At 36.5% G+C, this 15,298-nt stretch overlaps 1 protein-coding gene across 7 annotated transcripts in view; it reads right to left on the bottom strand.

The window, feature by feature from the left end:
• Nucleotides 1-15,298, bottom strand: part of LOC124721246 (CLIP-associating protein 1-A) — a 245,297-nt gene that overhangs the window by 75,379 nt on the left and 154,620 nt on the right. For all 7 annotated transcript variants that reach the window (XM_047246107.1, XM_047246106.1, XM_047246110.1 and 4 more), the window contains one exon: nt 9,429-9,633. In XM_047246107.1, the coding sequence (XP_047102063.1) occupies nt 9,429-9,633 (205 nt within the window). The remainder of the gene's footprint in view (nt 1-9,428; nt 9,634-15,298) is intronic.

Raw genomic sequence — 15,298 nt, forward strand, 5'->3', positions numbered from 1 at the left:
ACATTTCATAAGTTAAAGATGACAGATCATAAGTAAGTAACAGAGAAGAAAGTATTCAAAGACTTTTAAAATTTTTGTATAGAGAGAGATCACACATGGTCTTCAGAGCCTGATCACACAGTGCACGTTTTTAATTTTTATTATGATTTTAGATTAATCAGAAACAAACAGTTGATAATGAAAATGTACAAAAAGACATTTAAACTATGATGAAAGCAAAGGTGTCTGGTGATTACGGTGCTTTAAAAGAAATTATTAAAGCTGGATAAAAACTAATATAAAACAAAAATTGCAGAGTGTTTGCAAAAGAAGACAATTCCTCCTAGCTGGAACAATGCTGCAACTGTTCCGCATTCACAAGCAAGACAAAAGAAAAAGATAACTGTAGACCTATCAGCCCATTTCTTTAATGTACAAGGTATTCATCAAAATTATCACCAATCACATAGGATAGAGGAAAAAATGATAGATTTTAACCAAGCGAAGGAGCAAAATGGCTGGATATGGCGATGTAGATCATTTGCGAGTCGTAAACAAAATTACAGCGCAGGCAATACTTTTGAACTGCACAAATTTGTTTTAGATTCATGTATTATTAAAGTACCACTGCATACACTTCACAGATTTTGATGAAGTTTTAGACTCAGTTTCAGTCAAATCTGCACAAACAGCCTTTGAAAATCAGTGAACTGAATTATGGAAAGGGTTGTTGCTATTCACCATATAGCAGAGATAATGTGTCACAGACAAAAACACACGCAAATCTCATACACAACCACCACAGTCTTTGTCTGCTGATGCCAGGCTCGGTGAAAGGTGAAAATCAACTGAAATTGCCTCAAAGACATAATGAGATTAAAGAAAAAATAAACAAAGAGACTGTAGTGTGGCTTGCGGGTCTGTGGGTGGATAAGTGTAAAGGAGGGAGACGGAAGATGCGAATAGATTAGGTGAAGTTGGTACTGGAACAGAGAGGAGAAGGCGTTAGGGGGTGGGGAGGGGTTGGTAGGATAAGATAGAAGTTCACGTGGCACAGGACGGTACAGGAAATAACACTCAAAAATGTGCAAAAGTGATGCAGAAAGAGAGATCAATTTGAAGGTATAGGATTAATATCAGTGGGAGTAATGTGGGACATGAGATGCTGCACCAACAATTGACGCAGTCTTGTAGCTGTCTGTTGCGCGCGGTGGAGACAGTTGACACAGTAGAGAGTCAGTGTGGTTGGTAAGGTGCCAAGAGAAACACAGGAAAAGAAGAGAAAGGAGGACTGGCCTCAGCAGCCAGTGACTGTGGTCGTGTGTGTGTGTGTGTGTGTGTGTGTGTGTGTGTGTGTGTGTGTGTGTGTGTGTGTGTACGTGTGGGCGCGCGTGCGCGTGTGGGTTTTTACATAACTGGGGAGGCCCAGTACCTGATAACCTCAGACAGATGAATACAGTGCAAGAGATGCAAGACAACACATATCCAAACACCACCCAAACTACTACTGTAAATATTTGCGCTCAACAAAAGTAAAAATTTCTCGAAATGCATTGAGCTAAACATGAAAAAAATACATAACTGGAGCAGCGATTCATTATTTAAATAATAAATAACAGCTGCAGGCTTTCCAAAAATATTTATTATGACGGATGAAATTGAATCAAATGTTTCTCCTTCCCAGACAGTTATTGGTTCAGGTTATATCAGCATTTTTATCGGACAGTAAATTTTTATTAGATAATAAAAAGTCCCTGAGAAGCATTTTGATGACTATTATATAGATATATATAAAGCGTGAAGATTCAAGGGAGGGTATCCTATATGTAACTTTTACAGCTTAAAAATTATTTCCCACATTTTACACTTTCCCGTATTTTACATAATTTTTTTGAAGTCCCTTGAAAAGTGGGATTTCATTGTACTTCATACTAGGCCATTCTCTTCCTTGTCCCAGCCCCTTCCCTTCAAGAATATTAATTATGAAGATTTTGTGTGTGATGGCATACCCAATAAATTTTCTTTTTCTTTTCTACATTTTCTTTAGTAATCTTACCTCTTCATTTGCTTCCTTTAAGACTTCCTGGTTGGTTTTCCTTTCTGTCCAATTGTTGTAGCCTTTTCTGCCATATCCACATTTCAGCAGTTTCCTTTCCAGTTTATCCAGAGTCCAACTTTCACTTCCATAAAGCCGAGTACTCCCTAAAATAATTTTGCAATGGATTTTCTGCCATTTACATTCATATTTTTTCTGGTTCAAATGTTTTTCTTAGTCATAAATGGCTGCTTTGCCAATGCAATCCTTCTCTTCACTGCCATTAATCATCTATTGTCCTCTGCGATCATACTATGAAGACGACAAAATTGTTTCACCTAATCAATTTTGACGTCACCAATATTTACATCGGTTCTAGTTCCTAATGTACTTTTTCTGCACTAGCATTACTTTTGTTTTAAATTGGTTCACTTTTAATTTCCACAGTTTAAGTGTGCCTGAGTGGACTTGTAGCATTCTATTCAAAATTTTTTCAGAGTCTGCAGCTGTCATGATGTATTCAACAAATCTGATCCAATGTAGCCTTTCACCTTTGTCTTCTCCTTCTTGATATGAATAACTTTTTCAACAAACATAATAAATAAATAAATATGGGGATAGGGGACATACTCGTCTAATTCCTTTTCTAATCCTGAACTCTTCCTCTACCTTCCTGATGTTTACTTTTTGTGCTTTGGTTCTGATGCAGTTGATTATTCTTCTAGCATTCCAGTCAAGTTCTATTTTTGTCATAACTGTAAAGAGTGGCTTCTAGTTCACATTGTCAAAAGCATTTTCTAAGTAAATAAACGTAAGGTAGTCTGGCCAGAATTGCCAAATGTGTGCATGAGGTGTACCTGGCTTATGTGTGAATGTGTGTGTTTTCCTTTCTTTTCTAAAGAAGGCTTTGGCCAACCGCTAAGTGTGTAACAGTCTTTTTGTTGTGCCTGTTAGCAATTCAACATGTCACCTTCACAGTGAGTAGCAATCTATACTTTTCATAACACCATTGACATTCCAACCGGGACTTAGCATGGTAAGGAATGTTGTTCTATTCATACCCATCCTTCTCTCCAATAGAATGCACATGGCCAAAATTGCTTCCCTTGTTCCTCTGCCTTCTCTAAATCCAAATTAGCCTTCTCCAAATACTGATCTCCTTTCCCTTTTATCGTGCTCTATCTACATTAATGAGTAATTTGGATGCATGATATAACACACATATTGTTCTATAATTGTTATATGCCAATGCTACAACTCCATTAAACTTTACCAAGATAATCAGAAATTCAAAATGAAAGGGAAGTTGGAAAAGCAGATTCCATGACACTAACATTATTCTCAGTAGCCCCATGCAAAAACAAAGATGTGAATACACGTTAATGGAATGTTATCTGGAAAACCTCCATTTAACTGATAACAACATACTGATTGATTTTTTAAAAATCTGCTTTAGTTGCACTGCTATAGCTGAACTTTTATTTTGTCAAACGAACATGTTTCAGTACCATCACTGGGCCATTCCCTAGTGCACAGTCATCAAAGTCACTTACCCCTATCAAAAATATGTCTGGAATTTGTAATTTACTGTTTACCTCTAGTGTGGATAAACTTCCGCAGCAAGTAGGAAAATGTAGTATAGTAATTTTGAAAGTAGGACTTAAAATCATCTATAACACTATTTCACAAGGGTTCTATTTTTGATATTAAAGTGTGTGCTTCTAAACCAGTTTACCATGGGAAATTCAAATATGTAAACAAAATATTGTTGTCAGGTATACTTTTGCATCCAGTAGTGATGGAACGTGACAATTTCTTGTTCAACAGCAGGTGGGAAGAATAAGAAGTCAATGGGTTATCCTCCGCCACATCTATGCAATTAAGACCACCTGCAATACTCATTAACTTGAACGATGACAGACAGTTGCTGCCTCGGCAGTAAACTTTCACGCTTCCCAGAGGCAGTTGCATTGAGTTTACAACAGTGGTGTGAGCCGTAATTTGTGTCAGTCTTAATGAGTGAGTGTTTTGGGTGCCAAGTAACCATCTCTGTCATATTTCTGAGTGAAGTTGAACCTCCTGTGTTTAAATTGATGTAGCCTGGTGCTGAAGGTAGACTGACTGACTAACTGTTTTTACGTATCAGCATTTCTCTAGTATTAATGTATTACAGGTGTACTGCTGAAGAGGTATTTTTAAATTTTCAGAAATGCGCATGTCGATATAAGCCAGATAACTTCTGCTATATCTGAGGGAAGTTCACCTTTGTCAGAAATAGGAAAAAATTTCAACAGTCATAAAGAAAGCATATAAACATTACTTTAATAGCGGTAGGAGACCAAGATAAAGAATGGGCACCACATTTCTGTTGTGCTACATGTTATTGCAAACTAATTCAGTGGTGGAAAGGTAAAGAGAATTTGGCATTGTTCGCTGTGCCCATGGTGTGGAGAGAGCCAAGGACAGCGTTACTGATTGTTATTTCTGTCCAACAAAAATTCAGGGTTTTACAAACTAAAAATTGAAGGGGCACATTGTTTACCCCAGATCTGCCTTCAGCAAGAATGCCACTGTAGCACACTGACAGCCTTCCAGTACCTTCAAGAGCTTCAGGTCAAATTCGGAGAGACACTGACAGCCTTCCAGTACCTTCAAGAGCTTCAGGTCAAATTCGGAGTGACAGTGAAGTTAGTAGTACTGAAGAAATCGCAGATGATCCTTTATATCACTGCACAAGTGAGTCATCACCACATTTTTTAACATAAGCAGATTTAAATGATTTAGTACGTGATCTAGGGACTAAGTCAACAAAAGGCACAGCTGCTTGGTTCAAGATTAAAAGAGTACAATCTACTCCACCAAAGTACTAAAATCAGTGTGTTCAGGCACAGAGAACACGCCTTTATTTCCTATTTTGCAACAAACGGAGCACTGACATTTTGCAATGACATTGCTCGCCTAACGAAAGTGCTGAATTTCACCTATATTTCACAAGAGTGGAGACTTTTCACAGATATGTTGAAACAAGTTTCGAGGGTGTTTTGTTCCATTACGGAAATAAAATACCTTCTACACAAGTAGCTTACGAGAGCTTGACCAAAGAGAATTACGAATTCGTACAAAGGATGCTAAATTCATTACAATGCAATGAATACAAATGGCAAATATATGCAGATTTCAAAGTAATTGCTATGGTACTGGGAATGCTACATAAAGTATGCCTGTTTTCTTTGCGAGTGGGATAGTCGAGGCAGAAATTCTCACTATTTGAAAAAGAAATGGCCTAGGCGAAGATGGAAAGTGAGCGAAAAGAATGTACAACATTAAAGTCTGGTAGCTCCTGAAGATATACTATTTCCACTGCTTCACATCAAACTTGGCCTAATGAAACAACTCGTAAAGGCCACGAATCCAACAGGTAGTGGGTTTGAATATCTAGCTACCAGCATTTTTCAGCTGCAAAGGTGTATTTGCGGCCCCACAAATCGAGGAGCTGCAGAAAGATGCAAATTTTGAAGCACATTTAACTGACAGAGAATAGACAGCATGGGACTGTTTCGAGATGGTGTCAGAAAAATTCCTTAGAAGAAGAGCTACTAACTACAAAGCAATGGTAAACGACATGATCAAAACATATTAAGATCTGTGGTGCAATATGTCTATGAAGGTAGATATGATGGTCTCTCATCTAAACTGCTTCACAGAGAGTTGTTATCCAGAATGAGATTTTCACTCTGCAGCGGAGCGTGCGCTGATATGAAAAGACAAAGGTCTCGAGTTCGAGTCTCGGTCCGGCACACTGTTTTAACCTGCCAGGAACTTTCATATCAGCACACACACCACTGCAGAGTGAAAATCTCATTCTGGAAACATCCCCCCGGCTGTGGCTAAGCCAGGTATCCGCAATATCCTTTTTTCCCAGGAGAGCTAGTTCTGCAAGGTTCGCAGGAGAGCTTCCGTGACGTTTGGAAGGTAGGAGACGAGGTACTGGCAGAAGTAAAGCTGTGAAGACGGGGCGCGAGTCATGCTTGGGTAGCTCAGATGGTAGAGCACTTGCCCACGAAAAGCAAAGGTCCCGAGTTCGAGTCTCGGTCCAGCACACTATTTAATCTGCCAGGAAGTTTCAGTTGTAGTGATGTATCAGATGAACATGCCAAAAGATTCCATGAAGACTTTTCTACTATAGAAAGGCGTTATGAAGGGAAGTGGGTACCATCTATGATAGGAGATTATTGCTAGAATATCATTCGAGAGAAGAAAGATTCACAATACAAGAGAAAAAATTGATGTGCATTACAATACAATGGATTTTTTTTGTCAATTTTCTGTAATTTCTCATGTCAAATAAATGCTACAAAGCTTATACACAAAGATTACAGTGTTATATGTTAGATCTCACCCTCCGTTAATGTGATGAGCTTATATCATCATAAAACGTGAATTTGTTTATCGAATTTCTCCTCATGTTTGCTGCGCTATATCAGAAACAGAAAAGAGAAATGAAATTGTGAAACTATACCTGACAGAAAAACCTAAAAAAAAAAGTTTTGAATTCAACACTCAAAGTACAACTAGGATCACAATGTATTTTTTCAGAAATAGAAAAAAAGTATTTTTTGTAGAACAGTGTAATGAGACTAAAATAATGTAAAAGAACACACCAAAAAAGGAACTGTACAAATGAAGTTGAAAAATAGTTGGTAAGTTTTTAAATTGAGGGCAGTTCAAGACAAGGACTGCATGAGCAGAAAACATCTGAGCAGAAGAGCAAAGACAATCTGTAGTGTTTTGTCTAACTATAACTTTCAAAGCAAAACATCTGGTGTCCGAGGAAACAAAAATTAACTATTTGTCTGTATTAGTAGCTTCAACTTATAACAGCAAAACATGGATTTTTTTTAATTGACTAAACAACCCTAAAACTGAAGGGTGGACAGCAAGCAATTGGGAGGTGCTTGTTTAATAATAACAAGCAAAGGTCTGTGCTCCCACCCACACAGGCCAATTGGGACTGACTGACTGCCATACCATCCTCTGCCAATGGCATCATTCAGATGCGTGATGGAGGTGCATAGCATCAGCACTGCTCTCTGGCAGTTGTTAGTGTTCTTAAGTTGTGCGTTCACTGTCAAGTTAACTTAAATGCTAGTCTCTTGCAGAAGCTACTTTTGTCAACTTGTAGAGCTTCCACAAGTTAGTGGAAACACTTTATAGCAGATACTTGTCGAACTTGCCGGCTGCTGGAAGTTTTTCTCAAACTTGCAGAAGTTTTGTGTGTTGAATCCAGGTACAAAAATCATGGTGTCCAAAACGAGAATGGTGCAACCCCTAAACATAAATAACTGGCCACAGTCAGCCAAGAAAATGTGAAATGAATATACAGATTAATTTGTTTCACCAAAAGGGGAAGTAGAATGACAGTAGTGTCATCTTTAAATTCTACAGTAAACAAAAATGTTTGTAATAAATACTGCTTGCAAAAATCAAAGAGCAATTAATAGCGATCTCTTGGTTGTATAACCTGCAGTATTTTTGTATCTTGTTTTAGAATTTATTATTTTTGTAATAAAAGTAATAAATATTGTTTATAAAATTTGAAGATTAATTAAAGGTGATCCCTTGGTGATACAAGTTGTAGCATTCTTGTGTCCTGTTTTCGAATATGTTATTGTACAATAGACGAGATATTTTTTAAACTTGTATACAAAATTCTCAAATAGTTTTTAATCTGAGTGAAGTTCTTTGATTCTTGTTTATTCAATAGTGTTTCTTGATAATTTAAATATGTACACCTCTGTATCCAAACTTTTTTCCCTTTTCTCTGCTTTTTGTTTTTCTTGATAATTTTTCTGCAATAGCAATAATAATAATAATAATAATAATAATAATAATAATGCAACAATGATGGTGGCTGGGCTGATTTTTAAACATGACACTGTAAATTCCCACTTGGCTATCTCATGATGAAACTCATGTGGAAACACTTCTGCAAGTACTTGCAGGAAGTTCCTGAAATAAACTTGCCCAAGTGACTTGCGAAAGCAAACTTGTGCACGTTTTTGTTGTAATGTAAACGCCTCAGCAAGTATTTGTATAAGTTACTTGCTAATAGACAACCGCCTTTAACCTTGGAGCCACTGCTTCTCACTCAAGTAGCTCCTCAACTGGCATCATGAGGCTGAGTGTATTATGTTCTAGTTCCACAAATAAGGAAAAATCCCTGCGGTACTGGGAATTGACCACAGGTACTTCATATAGCAGCTGGAAGTGCTTATCATTGAGCTATGGAGGCAGACAGGAATTATTAAAAGGGAGACAGGAAAACTAACAAATGTATGAGGATATACACTGGAGTTCAATATGTAATTATGGCGATAATGTGGGAATGATATGGAAGTGGGTGAGACACTTAGGTGACTGAATAGTGGATGGTACAAGAAACTTCTTTGTAGCATTCAAAGAGAGATGAGGACGAGGAGATTAGTGTTTTAACATGCCATCAACAATCAGCTCACTAGAGATGGGGCAAAGCTCCAATTAGGAAAAGATGAGTAAGCAAATCGGCCGTGCCCTTTGTCATGACCTTCTAAGAGAGAACAGAGCAAGATGATCACTGGAAGAGAACATTAGAAACGTGTATGTATCGCTGAAAAACAATTTTCTTGGAAAAGGCTAGGACAGGCTTCCATACAAAAGTATAAGGTATTTCAACAAATGTATTCAGTGATTTGATATTACGAAACTGACACAACAATAACAATCACAGGCAAGAGAATAAAAGAAATGAACCTGCTCTACAGATTTAAATGAACTCAGAGATTTTTTCTTTTCTTTTCTTTTTATTTTAATTTTAATTTTTCATTTGTCTCATGCAGTCAGCAGTATTTTCTTTCTCTGAAGACAATTAAGTTCCCCCCCCCCCCCCCCCCCACAACTGTCTCAAGCACAAAAAACTGTGCCTCACCGTTGAAAATTAAGCAGACAGAGCATGACCGATTCACTGGCAGGAACATAAAATTTTCAGATTTAGGATATAGCTCAAATTAGATTGCTGAATTAAATCAGAGGTAGGCTGAGCTTCACATGAACCAATTTAGAGAAATCACAGAAAACTAAAATCTAGATGGCTGGACAAAGACAGTACAGTGTATTAACCATTGCATTATTTGACTTGGTTTTCACAATATGGAGCTTTTTTTTCTATTCATATTGCTTGAAAGCCTGTCTCTATTAAGTGATGAGCAGTCGAGGTCACACAAATGCACAAAACATGTTGCTAACACAAATCAAGGGTTACTACAAATCTATTTTGAGTAACGGCAAGTATGCTAATTATATAACTGCTTAACTTATATACACATTGATAAGTACAGAAAAACAATATACATTTTTTATAACAGAAATTCAATGATACCTCAATTTTGAGCCAAATGAGCGATCAAGTAGATTTAAAGAGTAACGACTTGGCGAAGTCTCTCTGCTAGCTTCACGACTAGGTCCTGTCGAGAGAGGGATGCCGGATGGTCTACGTTGTCTGCCATCATGTCCTGTTTCTCTGTTTGTAGTTGAAAAGGTAGCATAACTTAGTCTGGAAGACGGAGACCCTGAGCGGCTTGTAGCTATGAACAAAATAACAACAATAATAAAGAAAAAGATCATCTTTCAATAATGTTACAAGTAATTTACAGAATAAAAGACATAAACTATATCAGTATATGGGAAAAATATAAGCATCATCACAGAACTAAATAAAATGTGAAAGGTACATATGCACCAGAGTTTTATTTAACAAAACATCATTTTCATTTAAACAAATACATCCATTTGGCACTCAAAACTGTGGTTTTTAATTATTTAAATGAAAAGCATCATAAATTTCTAAAACCTTGCAATTTCTTGCATTCTAACAGCTTGATATCTCAATCACTAAACATCTAGGTTTTTATGATTGTTACTGTAGAGTCTCATAAGAAAGTAACAGCTTGATATCTCAATCACTAAACATCTAGGTTTTTTATGATTGTTACTGTAGAGTCTCATAAGAAAGAAGTCTACATGCAAGTGCACCAGACACTGCAACTCTTGATGCCTTGTAGTGTCCAACATACTATTCTGTATGTTTACTTGTAAAATGTTATCCTCAACATCAACTAAATGACAATGTTTTGTATGGAAAATAAACTGTATTTATCGATCAACGAATGTTGATGAAAGTCTATTTCATTTGGTTTAGGAAATATTAGATCAAATATATGTTTTCATGTTTGTAAAAATGATTTCACAATTATTCCCTAAATGAAAACTCACTCTGAAGGTGCTTTCTTGTATCTAACATGGCACGAAAATCGGTAATGTTATTGAGTAGACCATTTATCTTGGAAAACTGCACAACCACCTCATAACTTCATATACTGTTGCCTGCTTGTCATCCAATCAGAGATAGGTCTTGTAAAGTGTGGGCTACAGTGATGACTACATAACAAGAACAATTTTACATTATACTTTATCAGTTAGAGAAATGTACTTGTGCCTGAACTAAAGTCTCAATGAATGTAAAACTTGCAAGAATAATTCACAAGCACACACTCAGCTGCCCCATCATCAAATATGCTGATGAAATGACTGCTGACAGACTAACCATAGCTTTTATATCCATGGCCCCTTCCACTTGTCTCCCATGGTTTTTAGCATGCTGGTTACTGCACCATCCAAGGTTTACAGCCAGGAAAATTATCAATACTTAATGTATTTCATTGAAACCCTGGCTGCATCATAAGTCATTTTGTTGTTGTTGAACGGTAGCTCTTTACAGCAAAGTGCGAGTTCCCAGACCTTGTTACAGTTGAAACCACAGTCACAATTAATTAATTTTTAGATTTTTGGGTTGAAAATGTCAAAAAGTTGACTTACTTTTCCTATTTTCATTCACTGATGTCTTACAGCAACAAACTTTGGCATGACTCATCATTGATGAAATAAGTATTTGCTGCTCGGAAGTGTGTAATAAGGGTCACACGTAACTGTCGTGTCTTTATAGTCTGTAGAAAATGCTTAATTCGGTGTTTCTGCAGGACTCACTTGATTTTTTTCCAGATAATACACTATCATGTGAAAGACACACATTAGCTGTGGTCTTCTCAGGTTCTTCTAGTTCCCACTGTCATTATAAGTTGTAGGGCAGAAGAGTATGTATCTGTGTAACCACTCACAGAGTACACAGTCTTCAGCTGCTCAAAAATTTCTTTGTGAGACATTCCATGCCATAGAGGATGCAAGCACTACTAACAGGAATGAACTCTAAAGGGTAAGGTGGAAGAGTAATGAGATATGGGAAGTAGGGAAGGAAGATTAGGGTTGACAATTAGAGACAAAGCACAAGCTCAGATGGAGTATGGAGGGAAATGAAACTGGCCATATCCTTTCGAAGGAACCATCCCAGCATTTGTCTCATGTGGTTTAGGACAATTGAAGAATGGAACTCAGCTCCTTCTGCATACAGAAATGTATGTAAATGGGGTATGTAAATTTCCATTACTTTTTTAGTCAATACCCATGTTTATATCTGAACTATTGTGACCACATATAAGTAATTATTCCATCCAGCATGGGCTGTAACTAATAAAAGTGTTTCTTTCTGAGATATAGTCAAGTGTAACACTTATGCTTAACATAGAGTAATAAAAGTTTGTCACCACATCATTTATTTTACAATAAGTAAGTAATTAAAAATAAAAGGAGGAACTAATAATCCAAACAACACTTTACATTTTTTTTCTACTGTGTATTAAATTGTAATGGTTAATCAATATGTTCCACATACTGTCAATAAATTATATTATTCAGTATTTAGCTACCATTCTCCTGAATGTAACAGTCTAGTTAATTTTATTAAAAATGTTTATTTAACAAAATATGACCAAGTTACGACACATACAAAATATGTACTACCTAAAATTTCTACACAGGTGAAAGTTATTCGTATTAGCCTTGACATACCTCAACTGAAAACACCTTTTCTCAATTTTTTTTCCAAAAATAATGTCTTTGAATAGTTGCTGATAATAAAGACTTTCACGTTCCAGAATATTCTTTTGTAAAATTGAACAAGATTTTAATTGCCAATACTATATATTTGTAACCCTAATTCTCAGGTCTCACTTTGTCAAAATTAATGTTAAAATTAAAAAGTTTTCATTTCAAGAAAATTCTTGTGGGAAAGGTGGTGGTGGTGGTGGTGGTGGTGGTGGTTGTCGTCGTGGTGATCGCTTTGCAGGGCACTCACCTGCGCGGTCATCAGCCCCCATAAAAAAATCAGAATTTTTACACAGTCTACTCTAGCCAGTCATGAATGATTAAATGATGAGGACAACACAACCAACCAGCTCCCTGGCAGAGAAATGTGGGAAAGGTGAGACTAAAAATACAGCTACTGCGCACCAATTCATTGAGTAAGTGGGTTTCATGGGCCAGTTCAGTGAATCTTTGTTTCACTTTCAATCTGTAAAGGAACTACACCAATCAGTCTGATTAACCGATTACTTGAAGTATATGCCACTTGTCTGAAAACATCTGTCATTTTGTCTGAGCTGTCTGTAGAAGCTGTGCTACAAACAGGTAATTTGATGTAAACAAATGAAGAAGAAGATGATGATGAAATATGTTTCAATTGCCCCATGAAGCTCTCCTGGGCTATTAAACGTGAAGTTTTGTTGGCCTATTTAACCAAAAGGGGGGGGGAGGAAACAGAGAGAGAAAGGGGGGAGGGGGGCAGGGGGGGGGTGGGGGGGAGAGGGAGAGAGGGAGAGAGAGAGAGAGAGAGAGAGAGAGAGAGAGAGGAGAAAATGGTGGTTTTCGTGGCTTTAAACTTAGACTTTCTTAAAAACTCTCCTAGTAAGAATTTATTAGTCACTAACATTAGTGGTTTTTGGGGACTTTAATGTAGATTTTCTTAAATACTCTTTCAGTAAGAATTTATTAGTCAGTAACATCAATCAACTTAATTCTTACTTTAAACTTCCCAACTAGGGTAGCTTACTGCTTCAAAATAACCCTTGATTACATCTTTATACGAAGGTCTAATTAACAAAATTATGTTACAAAATCAATAGTCAAAGGCCTCTCAGACCATGACATGCAGTTCCGTTTGTTAAATGTTACTACTGAACAGGATATAAAATCCTCTAAATCTGAGTTCAACAGGGTAGCCAGTCAGCCAGAAACTGATTATTTTAGGAAACTCCTCAAAGACATGAACTGGTGTGATGTATACACAGTGCTTAAGGCAGGTATTAAAAAATGCAACACTTTATTAATAATGTCCTGACCCTATTTGATATCTGTGTTCCCCGAAAACTAGTACAGATTAAACATAAGTATACAAAGAACATAAGGTTTACTCAAGGAATAAAGGTGCCTTGTACAACAAAAAGGAAACTATACCCGTCAATCGGAAAAACAGCTCTGATGCTGATGCTATAGTTCATTACAAGACATGCTGCAAAATATTAAAGCTAGTAATACAACTGTGAAACAAAATGCATTATGAGAGAAAGATAGGAGGAGACTGCTAAGATGAGAGGTGAAGAGGAGCAGATAGCATTAATAGCAAATTATACACAGGTAACAAGATGTGTGCAGTGTTGCACAACTTTTTAACAAGGATTTCATAAATGTTACTGAAAAGAAGGGTTGTCATGTTTAGAATACGCTACCATGGATTATCTCAGTCCAGTCTTTACAAATAACTTCAGTAAAGGCTACACTTGGAAAGCCAACTTTAGAAATCAAGTAATAAGGAAAGAATTAGGATTCAACCAATAACCCAAAATGCAATCCTATACACAGAAAAATGGAGAGAACGTGTACTTCATATGTCACCAAAAACATTTCCCAAATCGCATGGGGCAACGATGGTGAGACTGGAACAGGTCGTATGTCTAACCCTGGAGTGATAGAAGAGAAGAATATTAATATGATCCTTATTACACCTACATAAGTAAGGTCCACCATAAAACCATTAAAAATAAAAAATCTCACAGTTATGATAAAATATTTACAAAGTTAATTAAACAGTGTGCTTCTGATTTTAGTAACTGTTAAGTTACTGTTCAGCAGAACATTTCCTGAATGGTTGAAATATTCTGAAGTTAAGCTCTTGTTTCAGAAAGGAGATAAAGAAATATAGATAAATTTGCATCTTATTTCTCTTTTACCAGGATTCGTAAAAATTTTAGAAACGGTAATATAAAATTGGGTTCTTAACCATCCTACGACAAATAACATTTGTCAAAGTCACAGTTCAGATTTCTAACGAGTTCTGATATTGAGAAGCCTATCTACACACACAGCAAGAATGTACTTAATTCATTAGACAATAAATTACAGGCTACTGGCATATTTTGTGATCAGTCAAAGGCATTTGACTCTGTAAATCACAACATTCTTTTCAGTAAATTAGAATATTATGGTCAAAAGGAAATGTTGCAAAATGGTTCAAATTCTACCCGGACAGGACACAAAGGATGTCAGTAGGAAAGAGATTGTATTAAGCTATTAGGTATCATTCAACTGGGAATTAATTACACGTGCTGTCACACCAAATTCCATCTTAGATCCCTTATTTTTCCTTGTGGATATCAATGACCTTTCATCAGTAACATTTCGAAATGGCAAGTCAGTATGCAGATGATAGTAATAAGTTTAATTACGAATAAAGTTCAGTTTAAGATGAGCCTCAAGGATCTATTGGCAGCCAACTTCTTCTACTCCACTGATGAATTTTTCAGTAGAACTAACTGACATGTATATGTTACTAATAATCTCAAATAATGTTAAGTATTACATACTACCTGACTCCTTTATAAATTTAGTGACAAGTTTGTTATTGCATTTTAAATGAAAACATGTTCATGATTTTTTTGCTTATACCACATCCATGAGGACCATTTCACTTGGGATCTGTGAAAGGTACATTAGCATACCTGTTGTTCTTTGTAAATATTTACTGTGTATTTTTGTTCTACATCCTTGTGGATCTCCTCACTATGGCTCTATTGGAATGAAAAGTACATCTAATCTAATTTAACCATACCAAACCCAACCTCAGACAACAGGCAGAAGCAAAAGATAAAGATACACAAAACACAGTTTGTTTGTAATTTTTTCTCCCAATGATAATTAAGTAGTGCACAAATGGTGAACACTTACACCTACAATGCACTTACTTTGATCAATGATCAACTCTGCTGCATACTGACTTGGCTGGAATATTACAACATGAACACT

Source organism: Schistocerca piceifrons, chromosome X (genome assembly GCF_021461385.2).
Source record: "Schistocerca piceifrons isolate TAMUIC-IGC-003096 chromosome X, iqSchPice1.1, whole genome shotgun sequence".
Lineage (NCBI taxonomy): Eukaryota > Metazoa > Arthropoda > Insecta > Orthoptera > Acrididae > Schistocerca > Schistocerca piceifrons.